Raw genomic sequence first — 14,050 nt, 5'->3', positions numbered from 1 at the left:
AGCCGTGCTCCCTGTCGGCACAGAAGTGACCCTGCTCGTCCCTGGCGTGGGCCCAGTTTCAGTTGTCCTGGAGGTTGCAGGAGGGGTGGTCTGCGCTGCATCACCAGAGGTGGTGCAGGGCAGGGGGGAACAGCACAAGATTTTGATCTGGTAGTTGTCACAGAGCCCTGAAGCTTGGTCTTTGTTGTAACAGGTCAGCCCCACTGCTGGGCTGCACTCCACACGCTGCCCCAGGATTTGGAGTGGCACCTCGGGGGCAGCCTCGGCTCGGCACTCCACCGCCCTCGGCACCCGGCAAACCTGGTACCCATGGGCACGGAGGTTCTCCAGCGTGTCAAAGTCACCACTGTCGATGCCCCGTCCCGGACGGCTGATGTCCAGCCACGCCGACCACTGGCACTCCTCCCCACAGTCCGGGTGAGGCGAGGTGGAAGCTGTCGAGGGCGTGGGCCTGGGGGTCGTGCCCGTGGGGCTGGCTGGGGCACTGCTCGGAGTGCTCTCGGTGGGACTGGGGTACGTAACCGGCAGGCGTGTCGAGCTCACCACTGAGGGCAGAAGAGAAGACAGGAGGGCCCAATGTCAGAGGCCTGCACTCGCTCGGGATCCTCGAGGACCCCCCCCCACCCCCGTCGTCTCCTGTGCTTCCTCCTGTCCATCAGCAGCCTTGTGGGTCTCACCATGTCAGTCTGTCTGTCTGTCTCCACCCAAGAGGGGAGTGTGGGGAGAGCGGGCACCAAGCCAGCAGGAAGCCCAGCACGCAGCAGGTGCAGAGCACACAGCCACTGAGCAAGTGGGTGAACTGCTCTCGTTCAAAGGAAGCCTGCTCCCCAAGCAGGCTCTGAGCTGAACCATGGGGCCCCCAAAAGCCAGAGTTATGGGGCTCTTCCTTCTTGGGGGAAGCTCTGGAAAGGCCCTAAGATGCTTCCCTAAAAAAGGGAGAGGTCTTGGGGGTGCCTGGTGCTCAGTGCAATGGGGTGGGGGGCGGTGCAGTGAATGGGGTGGGGACCCCCAGGTGTGCTTTCGGTGGTCCTCCTCCCGGCCCGCCTCGCAGCCACCACCCCGGCTGGGAGCCCCAGCCCTGAAGTCACCCTGGGGACATCTGGCCTGCCAAGGAGATTTGGAGAGGCTGACCCTTTCCAGCTGTAGGGAGGCTGCCAGAAGGAAAGGCCCTCTGCCCGCTCCTGATTCTCAGGGCGAAGGACAGCCCTGCACAGTACCCAATGTGTCCGCCTTACCGAGTGGGGCTGTGGAGAAGGAGAAGGTGGTTTGGGGGGCGGGGGTGGTGGAGCTGCAGGCGTAGACCCTCCGGTCGATAGTGCCATTGGTGCCGCAGTGGGCAGAGATGCAACCCCCTGTGCCGTCCGTCGTGTGGTAGATGACGTGCCCCGGGCGGAAGCGCTGCCCATCGTAGGTGCAGACACAGGCTGTGGGGAGCAGAGTGGCAGAGCGCTATAGGGGGCTGGGGCGCGGGTGGCGACCCCAAGACCCCAGACCTGAGGAAGGCTGCCCGCTGCTCACCCTCGGCGTCGTAGGTGCACTGCACGCCACTCTCTGTGCAAACGCTGGCGACAGAAGGAAGAAGGTGGGTCTAGGGGTGCAGGTGTCCCCCTGCGCCAGGGTGGACAAGTGGGACCAGCCCCCACAGGGGTGCCCTGGGGCTGCATCTCAGCCCTGCCAGTAGACAGGGAGCCTGAGGTCAGACCCTCTCGGGGGGCCTCCTTCCAATCAATGACCAGTGGAGGTGGGGGTCCGGCACGGCCGAGGAGCCCCACTGGTGTTCTGATGGCCTTTCCTCTCTGGGGCGTCTGTCCCAGGGATCCTCGGGGTGGCGTCATGGCTCAGCTTCCCCTCTGCCCACCCTGCATTTCCCTCTTCCCTTCACCCCGAGGCCCCCACCCGCCTCTTGCAACAGGGGGCACCTGGTCAGACCCCACAGGAAAACCAGGCTGTGGAGACCCCTCCTGGCCCTGAAGGGATGAGGCCCCGAGGGAGGGGGCGCTTGCTCTGAGGGTGGTGGGTCAGGCAAATGACCCCATGTTCCAGGCTCCTGACACCTCTGGCCCAGCGACTCACCAGGAATGGCAGTTCTCATCTGAGGGGACCGGCGTTCCTGGCTGGTATGACTTGCCCTGGATGCGGCAGGGTGACTGTGGGCATGTGGCCACACACTGCATCTGGTCCTCGTCAAAGAGGGGGGCCTCGGCTGGGCACTTGGGGTAACAGCCTGCGGGCCAGAGAAGCCTGAGTCTCAGCCAGATGACTGCCTGGCCGCCTCACCCCCACGGCCTCTGCTCACTTTCCAGTCCTGGGCCTGGCCCACAATACCGGGGGGATCTTCAGGCTGCGCCCACAAAGTCACCTCAGGGGGTCAAGAGGAGTCCAGCCTAGCCGAGGGTCCTAGGATCCCCAGGACAGACTCCAGCCCTACCCATGGGGACCCCAGGACAGACCCTAACTCCAAACACAGAGACCCCAGGAAAGACCCCAACACCAACCATGAGAACCCTAGAAAAGACCTCAACGCTGACCTCGGGGACCCCAGGAAAGACCCCATCTGAGATCACAGGGTCCCCAGTACAGACCCCAGCCCCGCCCACAGGGTACCCGGTACAGACCCCAGCCCCGCCCACAGGGTCCCCAGGACAGCCCCTCTCAGGCCAGCAGGGCACAGCGCACCTTCTAGGCCACGCACGTCATGCAGGCACTGGCCACTGGGGTTCTGGCAGGTCTTCATGCAGGGCGCCCCGCAGGGCTGATAGTGCCACTCGCACTGGCCCTCGGGGTTGTAGTAGTCGCAGAAGAGAGCTGCAGGAGAGAGGGCGGCTCAGTGGCCGGGCTCTCAGCACCTGGGGGGAGTGCCGCCTGGAAGGACAGCCTCGGACCCATGCAGGCTCCCCTGCACCCTGACCTTTGACCACGTCCTGTGGGCTCCCCTGTGCCTCCCAGATGTGGCCATGGAGGGCGTGGGCCTAGGATGCCCAAGAGTAAAACAGGGCCATGGCGAGGGTGGCTAGCTGGGGGTCTCGCCCTGGCTTCTTGGGGGTGCCACCCTCCAGGGTGGAGACTCCAGCCAGAGCAGCTCCGGCACTAATTCCCCTCCAGCTAGGCTCCACCTGGGCTGGGCCCTCTGCTGACATTTTGGCTCCGGAATGTTCTACCATGCCTGCCACACCTCCATCAGCAACAAGTCCCCCATTTTATTTCCTTCCCAAGCCTTCTCTCCTCTCCCGTCGGTGGGTGGACACTGCTTTGCCGCCCACATATGCCGCACCCCCCCCGCCCCCCGATGGACACATCCCTGTGCACTCACGGCAGACGTCCGGGGACCGCCAGGACACGCACACGCCCACCTCGTGGCAGGCCTGGGCGTAGGCGGCCACGGCCGTGCAGAAGCACTCGCAGTCGCCCCCAGAATCGCAGGCACATGCGTCACTCACGCAGGCCTCGTAATACTTGGCCGGCTCCACCTGTGGGGGGGGAGGCTTCAGACTCAGGACACTCCCCCAAGTATCCTTGGGGATCAGGCCCATGGCCCCGTGTTGGCCTCAGCAGTTTTCCCCGGAGCTCAGGAGAGCAGATGTGTGGTCCCCCACGGCTGGTCAGACCCATCCTACCAGCCACAGGCCTGTCCTGAAGGGAAGCCCCCACCCCAGCAAGGGTCCCTTCCTCCCCAGGTGCCCAGAGGAGCCCCCAACACCCCCAGCCCCTGGCTTCATACGTGGGCATGACAGGTGGCGAAGGTGGCGCTGTTGATGATGCTGCACTGCTTCTGGGCCCAGGACTTTCGGTACGGGTTGGCGCTGCAGGGGTCCTTGGGGGCTGGGGCATCCGGGCAGGACGGGGAGAACTTCCAGCTGTTGCCGAACTCCAGCGCGTTGCCCACCACGGACTGGCTCCTCGTGGTGAAGTCGTTGACGGCGTTGTCATCGAAGTTCCCACACAGCCCGCAGACCCTTCCCTGCAGACGCAGAGACGGACGGGGCCCAGGTGCTCAGGGCATGCACAGGAGGGCCCAGGCCCCTCCGAACCCTCTTCCTCCCACTGGGGCCCACACTTTCCTCAGGAGACCCCAGGAGGAGGAGTAGGGAGGGCGAATCCCGTGCAGCCCCACTTGGCACAGAGGCCATGGGGCTGTGCCTCAGTTTCTCCCGGAGGAAAGGCATGGGAGAAACAGCATAGTGGGCTAAATGGTGTCCCCCAGAGGCAGGCTCAGGCCCTGATTCTGGGACCCCTGAGCACAGCCTCATGTGGAAATAGGGTCTCTGTGGATGGGATTCAGTTACGATGAGGGCGTCCTGGATCAGGATGGGCTGATCCAGTGGACTGGTGTCCTTATAAGATGAGGGAAATTTGGACAAAGTCACACACAGAGTGATGACAGGAACGTGAGGACGGAGGCAGAAGTTGGGGTGATGAGACCACAAGCTCAAGAAGGCCTGGGGCCACCAGAAGGTGGGTGGGGCAGGAAGGGTCCTCCCCTAGAGCCTCTGGAGGGAGCACAGCCCTGGGACACCTGGACTGGACTTCCAGTGTCCCAAAGCCCGAGAGAAGGAGCCAGCAGCTTGTGACAATTCGTTCGGCAGCCACAGGACACTAACACACCCAGCAAAGGGTCTCGGCCTTCCCACCTCCCTGGAGGCGAGACTGGGGTCAGGCCTTCCTCTCTGTCTCGCCTCGTCTCTGTCGCCATCTCTCTCTCTGTCTCTCCCTGTCTCTCTGTCTTTCTCTGTCTCTCTGCCCCTACCCCATGCCCCCTGTTTCCAGCCAGCCCTCGGTCTGGGGGTGAGGGCGGCCGTTCTGGACCAGGGCCTCACCTTGAACTCGGGGCTGAGCCTGATGAAGATGCTGGTCTTCTTGTCCCACAGCAGCAGCAGGCCGACCTCGGTGTCCACCACCAGGTAGATGCCCATATGGCGGATGGAGTAGGGCACCTCCCGCCCTGCACCCTTCTCAATCACCTCCACTTTCCCATCACTCAGCTTCAGCTCGTAACTCTGCATAAGGAAGGGTCCCTCAGGGCCTGGGTGAGGACCCTGGGCCACCACCTGGGTGGGTCCATCGGCCCTGCGGCGCCTGTCTTGGCTTGGCCATGGGAGTGCAGCCTTCCTAGGGTCTCCCTGGAGCCTCCCAAGGGGGTGCCCCTGGCCCCCACCCACCCCCCACTCACCCCCAGGAAGATCTTGATGGCCTTGGAGCAGGTGGTCCCCGTGGTGCCACAGGGGACATTCTCGGTGACGACACGGAAGGCTTCCTGGGCGCTGCTGTTCTGGCCACAGTGGTCCTAGGGGGAGGAGGAGGGTGTCCCAGAGGTGAGGCCGGCCCTGCCCACCTTCCCGCCAGGAAGTAGAGAGGCCAGGTCGGGGCCGTCCGGGGGACACACTGCAGGAGCGCCAGGCTACTCGAGAGCAGGGGGCCCCATACCTGGACCAGCGTGTACTCGCAGTCCCCGCTGAAGCTGTAGCGCTGCCCGTCGAAGGTGAGGTAGTGGCCGTCCCCGTAAACGGCGCAGGTGGCCAGGCAGGGCTCATCCGTGCACTGCCACACTCTGCTCTTGCAGGTGCTGGGGTGGGGGAGCTGCCCGTCAGGCCAAAGCCGGCGGGGGGGGGACGGGTGCCCCTCCTAGAGGCCCCCAAGGGGCCTTTCGGGTGCCTGATGGGGGTCAGCCTTCAGGCCCTGAGCAGGGGACACAGGCGGGCTGGGTGGCTGCACCACCAGCGACAGGACCCCTCTGCATTCCCGCCTCCTAGGATGGGGCTCCGAGCCCCCCCACGTACCAGGTGTTGCAGCCCACCCGGATGGTCTGGCCGGCCTGGTAGCTGGCCTCGTTGTGCACACAGGGACAGTCAGCCGCAGCGATGCAGCCACCTTGGCCGTCAGCCACCAGCCCTTGGGGACACACGCAGCCGGACACGCACTGGGAGCTATACTGTGGGGCAGGGCAGACACAGATGAGTGGTCTTGGGGACAGATGGAGAGCAAAGCGCCCTCTCCAGGCCCTTTAGCAGGGCCTGCATCCTGCCGGCTGGCCTGCTCAGGGGCCACAGGGCAGGGGGCCCAGGAAGCCTGCGGGCAGGGGTCCTCTTGGGACTGGCCTGGGTGGGCATCTCTGCAGGTGCTCTCGAGGGCAGAGCAGGTGTGGGGTCATCGGGATTCATCAGGGTCATCAGGGTTCTCAGAGGTCACTGGGGGGTCACAGGGGCACTGGGGACACTTACACAGTCCATGTCCAGGGTGTGGCAGCTCTTCTGACAGCCAGCCCCGGCGGCCCCGGGCGTGGCGTTGCGGCAGTCGAAGTAGACCATGGGTGAGGCACAGACTGGGGAGGGGAGAGGGTCGTTCAGGGGACCCCGAGCTCCACCCGCCAGGCTCGTGCTGAGGGACACAGGCTGCTGTACGCTCGACGTATGTGTTTCCCAACAGCCGAGTCTGTGGCTGCCCTGGGGTGTGGCCAGCACGTGTGTGTCTGTCCATGCGTGTGCATGTGTGTGGTGTGTATGTGAGGCCCATACACCCTTGCCGCCCCCTCACTGAGCCCAGAGGGCATAGACCAGCCTGACAGAGATGCTGATCAACACCCACCAGCCATGCTGACGTGGGGAGCGTCAACACGAATCTTGGGGGTTAGATAACCACAGCCCCTCCCGCCCTCCCTGGTGGGCTCACCTGGGGCAGGGGTATGGCCTCCAATGCAGGTCAGCCTGCCCTGGGTGCAGGTGCTGTGAGGAAAGGGTGGTCAGAGGGCAGCTCAGCCCCACTGGTCCCGCTGTCCCGCTGTCCGCCCGCCTGCCCGACAGGGATTCTTACCAGACAGCCCCGCTCTCGTGCAGAGACTCCCCGTTGGGGACCACAGAGCCTCCGAGGTAGCAGGGACAGCTGGTGGCTGGCACACACTTGCCCGTGTCATCCAGGAAGGTGTCGTTGGGGCAGGTGCAGCCGTCCACGGGGACGAAGCTGATGCCACAGGTGACGTCGTCTTCGCTTCGGGCACGGCAGGTGGGCTGGCAGGTGCTGATGTGGTATTGGTAGGTCATCGACTTGGGGCAGGTGGTCATGGGCTTCGCTGTGGGATGCCAAGAAACGGGCAGTGCTCAGGACAGAGCCAGCAGTTGTCCCTACAGGCCCTCCTGGCTCCCCGGTCCCCACCAGTTCCCCCCTCTTTGGCCTCTGAGCCCAGAGCAGGGGATGGGGGCCCATGGAGCACCTACCCCAGGGCTTGTGGGCCTCAGGCTCCCTGCATACTCACTGCAGACGCCATCTCTCCAGCCGCTGAGCAGCACGCCCCGGGCGGCGCAGGCCCACACGTAGGAGGACAGAGCCGCGCACAGGCACACTTCGCTCTTCTCACAGTTGCACGTGTCGAACATGCAGTTCTGGGGACGGGAACGGTGGGGGGCCATCAGGGACCCCAGCCCACACACAGTGAGCACCCCCCACACTGCCGGCCCCTTGCCTCCTCCAGGACCCCTCCCTGAGCCCTCGCCAGTGCCCTTGAGCATCTCCAGGCTGAGCTCCCCAACTGGGCGGGGCTGCTGGAAGGACACCGGCCCTTTTTCTTGGTGACCCAGCAGGTCCAGGCCTGCACGTCGGCCTCAGACCCCAGAGCATCTTGGGCACCACCAATCTCTCATCTGGCCCTGAGGCCCAGCAGGCTAGATGCTCGGGGTTTGCCCCCATGCCTGATGTAGGGCTGGGGGCACAGGGCAAACAGCAAGCGTGTGGTGAGGGAGGGAGGGAAAGAATGAATAAAGCGGGACAAGGCGGATGGAGACCAAGAGCCTGCTGGCCCCAGACCCCGCTGCCACAGCCCTCAGGACCATGCTGGACCATCCCAGACCCCCTGAGGGCGGCTGCGTGGCCGGAGGGCAGAGCCGGTGGGCAGTTACCGAGTAGTAGCTGCTGGGATTGACCGCGCCGTGGCACCCGGCAAAGGGGCCTTGGGGGTCCGTCAGCTGCGAGCACCAGTGCTGAGCGTACTTCTCTGTGGACAGGGGAGGTGGGGTCAGTGGCCGGGCGCTTGGCCTCAGACAGAAGCCACACAGAGACATGCAGCCTTCCTTTCACCCTGAATTCCCACTGCTCTGCCTAAAGCAGCGCCAGGCAAGAGCCGGTTCCGGGGGTCCTCCGCCAGCCTGGGTGGGCAGGCATGCGGGCCTCCACGCTCCTCCCTGCACCCGGGCAGCACCCTGTTCCTTTCCTTCCAGAACTTTCCACGAACTGCACACATGTTGGCAGGCTTGCCTGTTAACCCCCTGACCTACCCCCTTCAGGGCCGGAGTGGAAGCTGGAGCCCGTGCCTGGACCTCACTGCCAGGGGCACCAGCAGCCAGGTGGCCCGCCGGCCTGACACACATACCGTTCTCCACGCTGAGGGAGCAGGGGTCCTCGAAGCTGTTCTTGACGTTGGGGCAGGCGGCCTGGGTCTTCCAGGTGTTGGCAAAGGCGGCGGCCGTGCCCTCCACCACGCCACTGAGTGTCCGGAAGTCGTCCGCCTGGACGCTGTTGAAGTTCCCGCAGAGACCTGCAGATGGGAGGGTGGAGTGATGCCCTGAGTGCCCTGGCCACAAGGGTAGCTCGGGCCCCCAGGGCAGGTGGCGCCTCTCACCGCAGGTCAGCCCCCGGAGTGTGGGCGCCAGCCTCACGAACACCTGCATGGCGGGCACCAGCTGCACCTCCAGCTGCAGGCCCAGGTTGGTCTGGACGATGATAAAGAAGGTCGAGGGTCTGAAGAGCGTGACGTTGGCTGCGGACACAGGGGACAAGGATGTCAGAGGGGCGTGAGGGGCAGCACCTTTGGGGGGCCAGGGCCGGCGCCCTCACCTGCTGAGACTGGCAGCTGGGTGTAGATCTGGTTGACGAATACCTCCCCGCTGGCCTTGACCACGATGACCTGGGCGCAGCACAGAGCAGGGTGAACGAGGGGCCGACCAGGGACGGCTGCACCCCCAGCGGCCCCCAGAGGCTGTGAAATGTGCCTGCAACACCTCTGCCTGCAGGGGCGCAGGCTCCCGTGAGGAGGGGCTGATGACCCGCGTCCCCCCCCCCCCCCCCCCCCGCCCATCCTAGGTTTCCTACGAGGGTCCTGCACTTTTCAGTCACAGGAAAACCAAATTGATTTTATAAAATAGAGAAACCGACTTCGGCAAAGAAGCCGTGCTGCCGGGAGGCCCCCGAGTCCCCCTATCCTGGGCCGGTTGGGGTGGGTGCGGAGGCCCCGGGCAGGTCCTGGGTGTTCTGTCTGGGGATGAAACTCAGAAGACCCCCGAGAGGTGGACACAGTGAATGGGGCGGGAGCCTCCTCTGGCCATGCAATGGCTTAGGCAGGGGTCACTTGCCTCAGGAGACGGGCACCCTCCCCCAGCACCCAGGGTCCCCGCTCACCGTCTGGCCCCCGTCCAGGCTCAGCGTCAGGCTCTTGAGGCAAGTCTCGCTGTCCGTCAGCCCGCACTTGCGCAGCTCAGCCAGCACGGTGAAGGCGCTGCTGTTGCAGGGCTGCAGACACGGTCCTCATGCTCCACCCCACAGCCCCAGCCTGCCTCACCTTCCCCTCCTCCCTGCCCACCCTGGAACCCCTGTGGGGCCCGGGCCAGGAGCAGGGGCAGTTCCTGGAGGACTCAGCATCTGGGTGGCCCCAGGTGCAGCAGCCACATTCAGCCTGGGCAGGGGAGGGCTGGGTATGGACCCAGGGCCGGGCGGGGTCCCAAGGCTGCTCTTTGGGGCGGGGCCCCAGGGCCTGTACCTTGGTCAGCACGTAGGTGCAGTCACCATGCACAGTGTACAGCCGCTCGTCGAACGTGGAGAAGTGGGCACCGCCCAGCACGGAGCAGGTGCCTAGGCACGGCACCTCCTGGCAGCTCCACCGCCCTCCGGAACAGGTGCTGAGAGCGGTGAGAGATCATGTGTGTGCTGGCCCGGGGAGCATCCAAACCCGGGCCTCTGCATCAGTGGGTGGGCAGGGGTCTCGCGCAGGCCTGTCTGCGTCCCCACAGACACTGGGCCCGTCAGCATCTGCCTGGGGGCCTACCGGCCTGTGCCCAGGGCCCCAAGTGAGAGAGGACGGCCAGTGTCCGGGCCATGGCCCCTAGAGGGGACGACCCAGGGCAGGTCCAGAAGGGGCAGGAGGGCAGTAGCCATCCCACAGCAGGTCCAGAAAGGATGGGAGGGCAGTGGCCATCCCACGGCAGGTTCTGGGGGAACAGGAGGGCAGGGCCCCAGGGTCTTACCAGTTGGTGCAGTCTGTGGAGTATACGGCCCCCGAAGCATAGGTGGCCCCGTTGTACACACAGGAGCACTGGGACACAGGGACACAGCCGGTCTGGCCAATGTCATCGAGCACCATCCCTGCAGAGGCAGGCAGGTAGGCCATGTGGCAGGTGCCGGGCTTTGTCCATCAGGTGACCACGTGGAGGGGACCAGCCCTCTGCCTGTGGTGGCCCTGGCCCCTGGCAGGTCCTCAGACTGAGAACAAGAGGGCCCGGGGAGGCCACGAGTTGGGTCAGAGGGGCCTTCCTTCTAAGTATCTGGCGTGGGAGCGCCAGCCCTCTGGGGACCCAGGATGCATCTGTGTGATTTCGGGGGGGCATGGGGGTAGGGCCCCTCTCACCCTCGGGGCAGAAGCAGCCGGCGACGCAGTGGTCCTCGCAGAGCTGGGAGTGTTCCCGGTTGGAGCAGGTGTCCGAGCAGGGCGAGCCGCACTCGCGGTACTGCAGGTTGAGGGGGCACTTCACGGCTGCAGGGGGGAGGACGGGCCATGTCACGTCCAGCCCCTGCCCCAGGGCCCGAGGCAGGACAGAGTGACAGCTTAGGCCGGGTGGGGCACTCACGGCAGAGGTCGGGGCTCCTCCAGTCCCGCGGCAGCCCCCCGGCGTGGGCGCACTGGCGGGAATACTCAGCCAGGGTGTGGCAGAGGCAGCTGGTCAGGTTGCTATGCTCGCAGAGGCAGAGGTCCTGCTGGCAGGCCTCCACGTAGCTGCCCACGTCCACCAGGGTGTTGCAGCTCGAGAACATCTGGCTGCTCAGGATCTCCTTGCAGACGCCCTGGGGCAAAGGCCGGGGCCACGCTGAATCCAGGCTCCGGGCATCCCCTGGGTTCACAGACCCCCACTGCCTCTGCCAGTGGCTTGTGGGAGCATGACCCCCGCCCCCTGCTGGGCCCCCTTCACTCCTGGGCTTACAACGTCGGTCGAGCAATTCGCCGGGGACGCTGGGATGGGGTCCTGACACTGCTCCATGGGGCCATCCATCTTCTGCAGGTTCCCAAACTCGAAGGGGGTCAGCTTGACGTCTGCAGGAAGCACAACACTGGGCTCTGTACAGGCTCGGTGGCCCTTGCTGCCCCACAACACCTGAGGTGTCCCACCTATGCCCGCCCCCTCCGTCCACACTGCCAGGTTAAGCAGCAGCTACGCAGGACATCTGGGGGGTCGGGAGAGGAGCTGAGGAACCACGGGGGTGTTGGGGGCTGTGGGTGGTGGGCTGAGGTGCGTCTGACGCTCCGTGGCCCACACACAGCCCAGAAGGCTGGAGAGTGACTGTAGGCTCCTGCCAGCCCTCAGAGCCAAGCCAAGCCTGCACTGGGCCTACCTGGCCAGGGACACTGGACACCTGGGCAGGCTCGGTCCCCCACCATGAAGCCCCTATGGGTGGGCTTCATGCGCCTGGTGGAGGGGAGCCGGGAATGGAGGGCTCTGGCTAGTGCTGGTCACACGAAGGGCCACGGCCTGGTGGCAGAGACTCCAGGAGCAGTGCTAGGGTCTCACTGGAGGCAAGTCTGTAATTTCAGGTGAGGGCGTGTGGTCGGGGCACCCACTGCCCAGAGCAACTGCTCTGAGGACAAGAGGGCCCAGCGAAAGTTTTGTTTCCGGCTGTACTGCTGAGAGTGTACTGGCGTGCTAGGACTGTGTGCACGTGTGTGTATGTGTGTGTACACATGTGTGTGCGTGCGTGCATGCTGGGATTGCGTGGTGTGTGCATGTGTGCATATGTGCATGCTGGGATCATGTGGGTGTGTGCAGGTGTGTGCGTGCATGCATGTACATGACTCTGTGGGAATTGTGCGTGTGTATAGGTCTGCGTGTGTGTGTGCACACGCAAGTTGAAGACATCTGACTTGGGATCCCAGAAGGCAGTCTTCAGGGAGCACTGGGAAGGAGCCGGGAGCAGACGGGGCAGGGGCTGGCCATGCCCATAGGGATGGGGGGAGGCTTACTGTGGGAGAAGAACTCGTTGAAGATGGGGACACCGTTGAAGTCTCCGCAGAGCCCACAGGTCTGGTTGGCGTATTTGTTATCCAACTCCAGCTGGAAGGAGAGGACGTGTTGGATGCCTGGCCCCACCGGGGACGCCCCAGGACGAGAAGGACAGACCAGAGTGGAGGCTGACATTCCCAAGGATGGACTGGGGCTTCTCACAGAGGAGACACGGGCCGTGTACCCTCCCCATGCTCCACCTAGCTGTGACCCTGAGCAGGGCTCTGTCCTGAAGGAGATGCCCCACACACGCAGGCTCTCTGTCTCGGGGGTGGAGACCCTGGGGCTCCATTAGTGGCTGGGCCCCAATCCTCACTGGCCATGTGGGGTGGGCTCTGACCTTCCCACCCACCTCCACCCAGAGCACTTTCTTCCCTCCTTGGGGAGGCTGCCAGGCTGGAGGTTTGTGCCCAGCCCCTGGCCCCCGGCCCCTGGCCCCCTGGTCCCCGCCCCTGGCCTCACCAGGAGGCTGTCATCCTGGTTCCACATGAAGACCAGGCCCAGCCTGGCCACCACCTTCAGGTAGCTGCTGCTGTGCTCAATGAGGACCCCGGACTGGCTGAAGGGCAGCCGAACTCTGCAGAGAGAGGGCCCAGGTGAGGCGCTGAGGGCACGCCAGTTCGGGACAACACAGGTCTGGAGCTCAGACAGAGAGGGTCCCTAAGAGCATGTTAGTGATCAGTTCATGGTGCCCGAGGACAGTGCCAGTGGGTGTGAGAAGGACAGGGGACCCTGGAGCTCTGGTGTCACGAAGAACAAGGAAGGGGCCCGCTTCCAGGGGCAGATTAAGAGCCTGGGGCCCCCAGGAGAAGCAGGTGGGCACAGCGCAGGGTCTGGGGAGGCCAGCACCCCACTCCTCTGTCAGCGACTTGCCCATATCCCTCCCACGACCACCCGGAAATGCCCCTGGCTGTCCCAGGGGCCCAAGCTCACAGGCGGCCGTTGACCAGGACGGAGCTCTGGGTCAGCTCGACGACCATGCCATCAAGCTTCATGACGACCCTGCTCAGTGTGGTGGTGTTGGAGTCCCGGCCGCGGCGGAGCTGGACGTTGAAGTCCTCGTAGGCGGCCCCGCAGTGCGCGGAGAAGACGTAGTTGCAGAGGCCGGGGAAGCGGAAGACATCGCCGTCGAAGGTCTTGTAGTGGAAGTCGCCCCAGGTGCTGCACACCCGCCCGTTGTGCGCTGGGTTCAGGGCTGTGGGCAAAGCAGCCGCCCGTTCTGAAGGTGCCGCCCCCGCCCCGCGCCCCATGCGCCCGAGTCCGGGACACCCGAGGGCAGGGCATCCTGGGACTTGGACTCTTTTCCAATACTTGTTCACTGTCCACCTGGAAAGCTGGCACCCCTTGCCAGCCGGCCCCTCCCGGCCTGAGGGATGGACAGCTCGGTCAATGCGGCACCCCCAGCCCAGCCTCTTGAGGTCTCACTCACCTCGCACCACGGGGGTGGTCCTCAGAGGCGGGAGGATGGTCACCACACGAAGTGGGTCACCTGTGGGAATGGGGTCACGGTAACACACAGCCCCGGCCCCCACCGCCCACAGGCGTGGCTTCTTGTCTGAGGACATGTTTTAGAGTTAGCCATTGGAGGCTGCTGACTCCCAAGCCATCTTTGGTTCTGCCGTGTGTGCAGCCCCCCTGCCCCTTGAATACAGGGCAGCAAAGACTTCTGCAGGCCAAGTGGCCGTTCCTTTCCACTGGATTCTCGCCGGGAGAGGACCCCAGGGGTCGTGAGCGCTCACGCCCATGTGGCCCAGACACTGTTTGCACATGGGGGTTCCTTGCGCCTGGAATCTCAAAAATGCCTG

The 14,050-nt window shown here is 64.8% G+C and overlaps 1 protein-coding gene across 1 annotated transcript in view; it reads right to left on the bottom strand.

Annotated features, from left to right (window-relative positions):
- MUC5AC (mucin 5AC, oligomeric mucus/gel-forming) overlaps positions 1-14,050 on the bottom strand; it is a 40,636-nt gene that overhangs the window by 24,150 nt on the left and 2,436 nt on the right. The window contains exons 3-31 of the mRNA XM_070229186.1: positions 13,675-13,734; positions 13,179-13,440; positions 12,708-12,822; positions 12,206-12,296; positions 11,172-11,281; positions 10,821-11,034; positions 10,601-10,726; positions 10,221-10,338; positions 9,737-9,875; positions 9,379-9,489; positions 8,818-8,887; positions 8,603-8,740; positions 8,354-8,518; positions 7,884-7,978; positions 7,244-7,370; positions 6,805-7,060; positions 6,664-6,716; positions 6,216-6,316; positions 5,775-5,926; positions 5,422-5,560; positions 5,168-5,281; positions 4,815-4,994; positions 3,719-3,958; positions 3,311-3,467; positions 2,677-2,805; positions 2,074-2,224; positions 1,519-1,562; positions 1,236-1,424; positions 36-545 (exon numbers count right to left, since the gene is read on the bottom strand). Coding sequence (XP_070085287.1) covers positions 36-545; positions 1,236-1,424; positions 1,519-1,562; positions 2,074-2,224; positions 2,677-2,805; positions 3,311-3,467; positions 3,719-3,958; positions 4,815-4,994; positions 5,168-5,281; positions 5,422-5,560; positions 5,775-5,926; positions 6,216-6,316; positions 6,664-6,716; positions 6,805-7,060; positions 7,244-7,370; positions 7,884-7,978; positions 8,354-8,518; positions 8,603-8,740; positions 8,818-8,887; positions 9,379-9,489; positions 9,737-9,875; positions 10,221-10,338; positions 10,601-10,726; positions 10,821-11,034; positions 11,172-11,281; positions 12,206-12,296; positions 12,708-12,822; positions 13,179-13,440; positions 13,675-13,734 — 4,356 coding nt within the window. The remainder of the gene's footprint in view (positions 1-35; positions 546-1,235; positions 1,425-1,518; positions 1,563-2,073; positions 2,225-2,676; positions 2,806-3,310; positions 3,468-3,718; positions 3,959-4,814; positions 4,995-5,167; positions 5,282-5,421; positions 5,561-5,774; positions 5,927-6,215; positions 6,317-6,663; positions 6,717-6,804; positions 7,061-7,243; positions 7,371-7,883; positions 7,979-8,353; positions 8,519-8,602; positions 8,741-8,817; positions 8,888-9,378; positions 9,490-9,736; positions 9,876-10,220; positions 10,339-10,600; positions 10,727-10,820; positions 11,035-11,171; positions 11,282-12,205; positions 12,297-12,707; positions 12,823-13,178; positions 13,441-13,674; positions 13,735-14,050) is intronic.

The sequence above is a fragment of the Equus caballus genome, chromosome 12, assembly GCF_041296265.1.
Source record: "Equus caballus isolate H_3958 breed thoroughbred chromosome 12, TB-T2T, whole genome shotgun sequence".
In the NCBI taxonomy this organism is placed as follows: domain Eukaryota; kingdom Metazoa; phylum Chordata; class Mammalia; order Perissodactyla; family Equidae; genus Equus; species Equus caballus.
The sequence above is the reverse complement of the archived record's forward strand: the minus strand, read 5'-3'. Positions and strand labels throughout refer to the sequence as shown.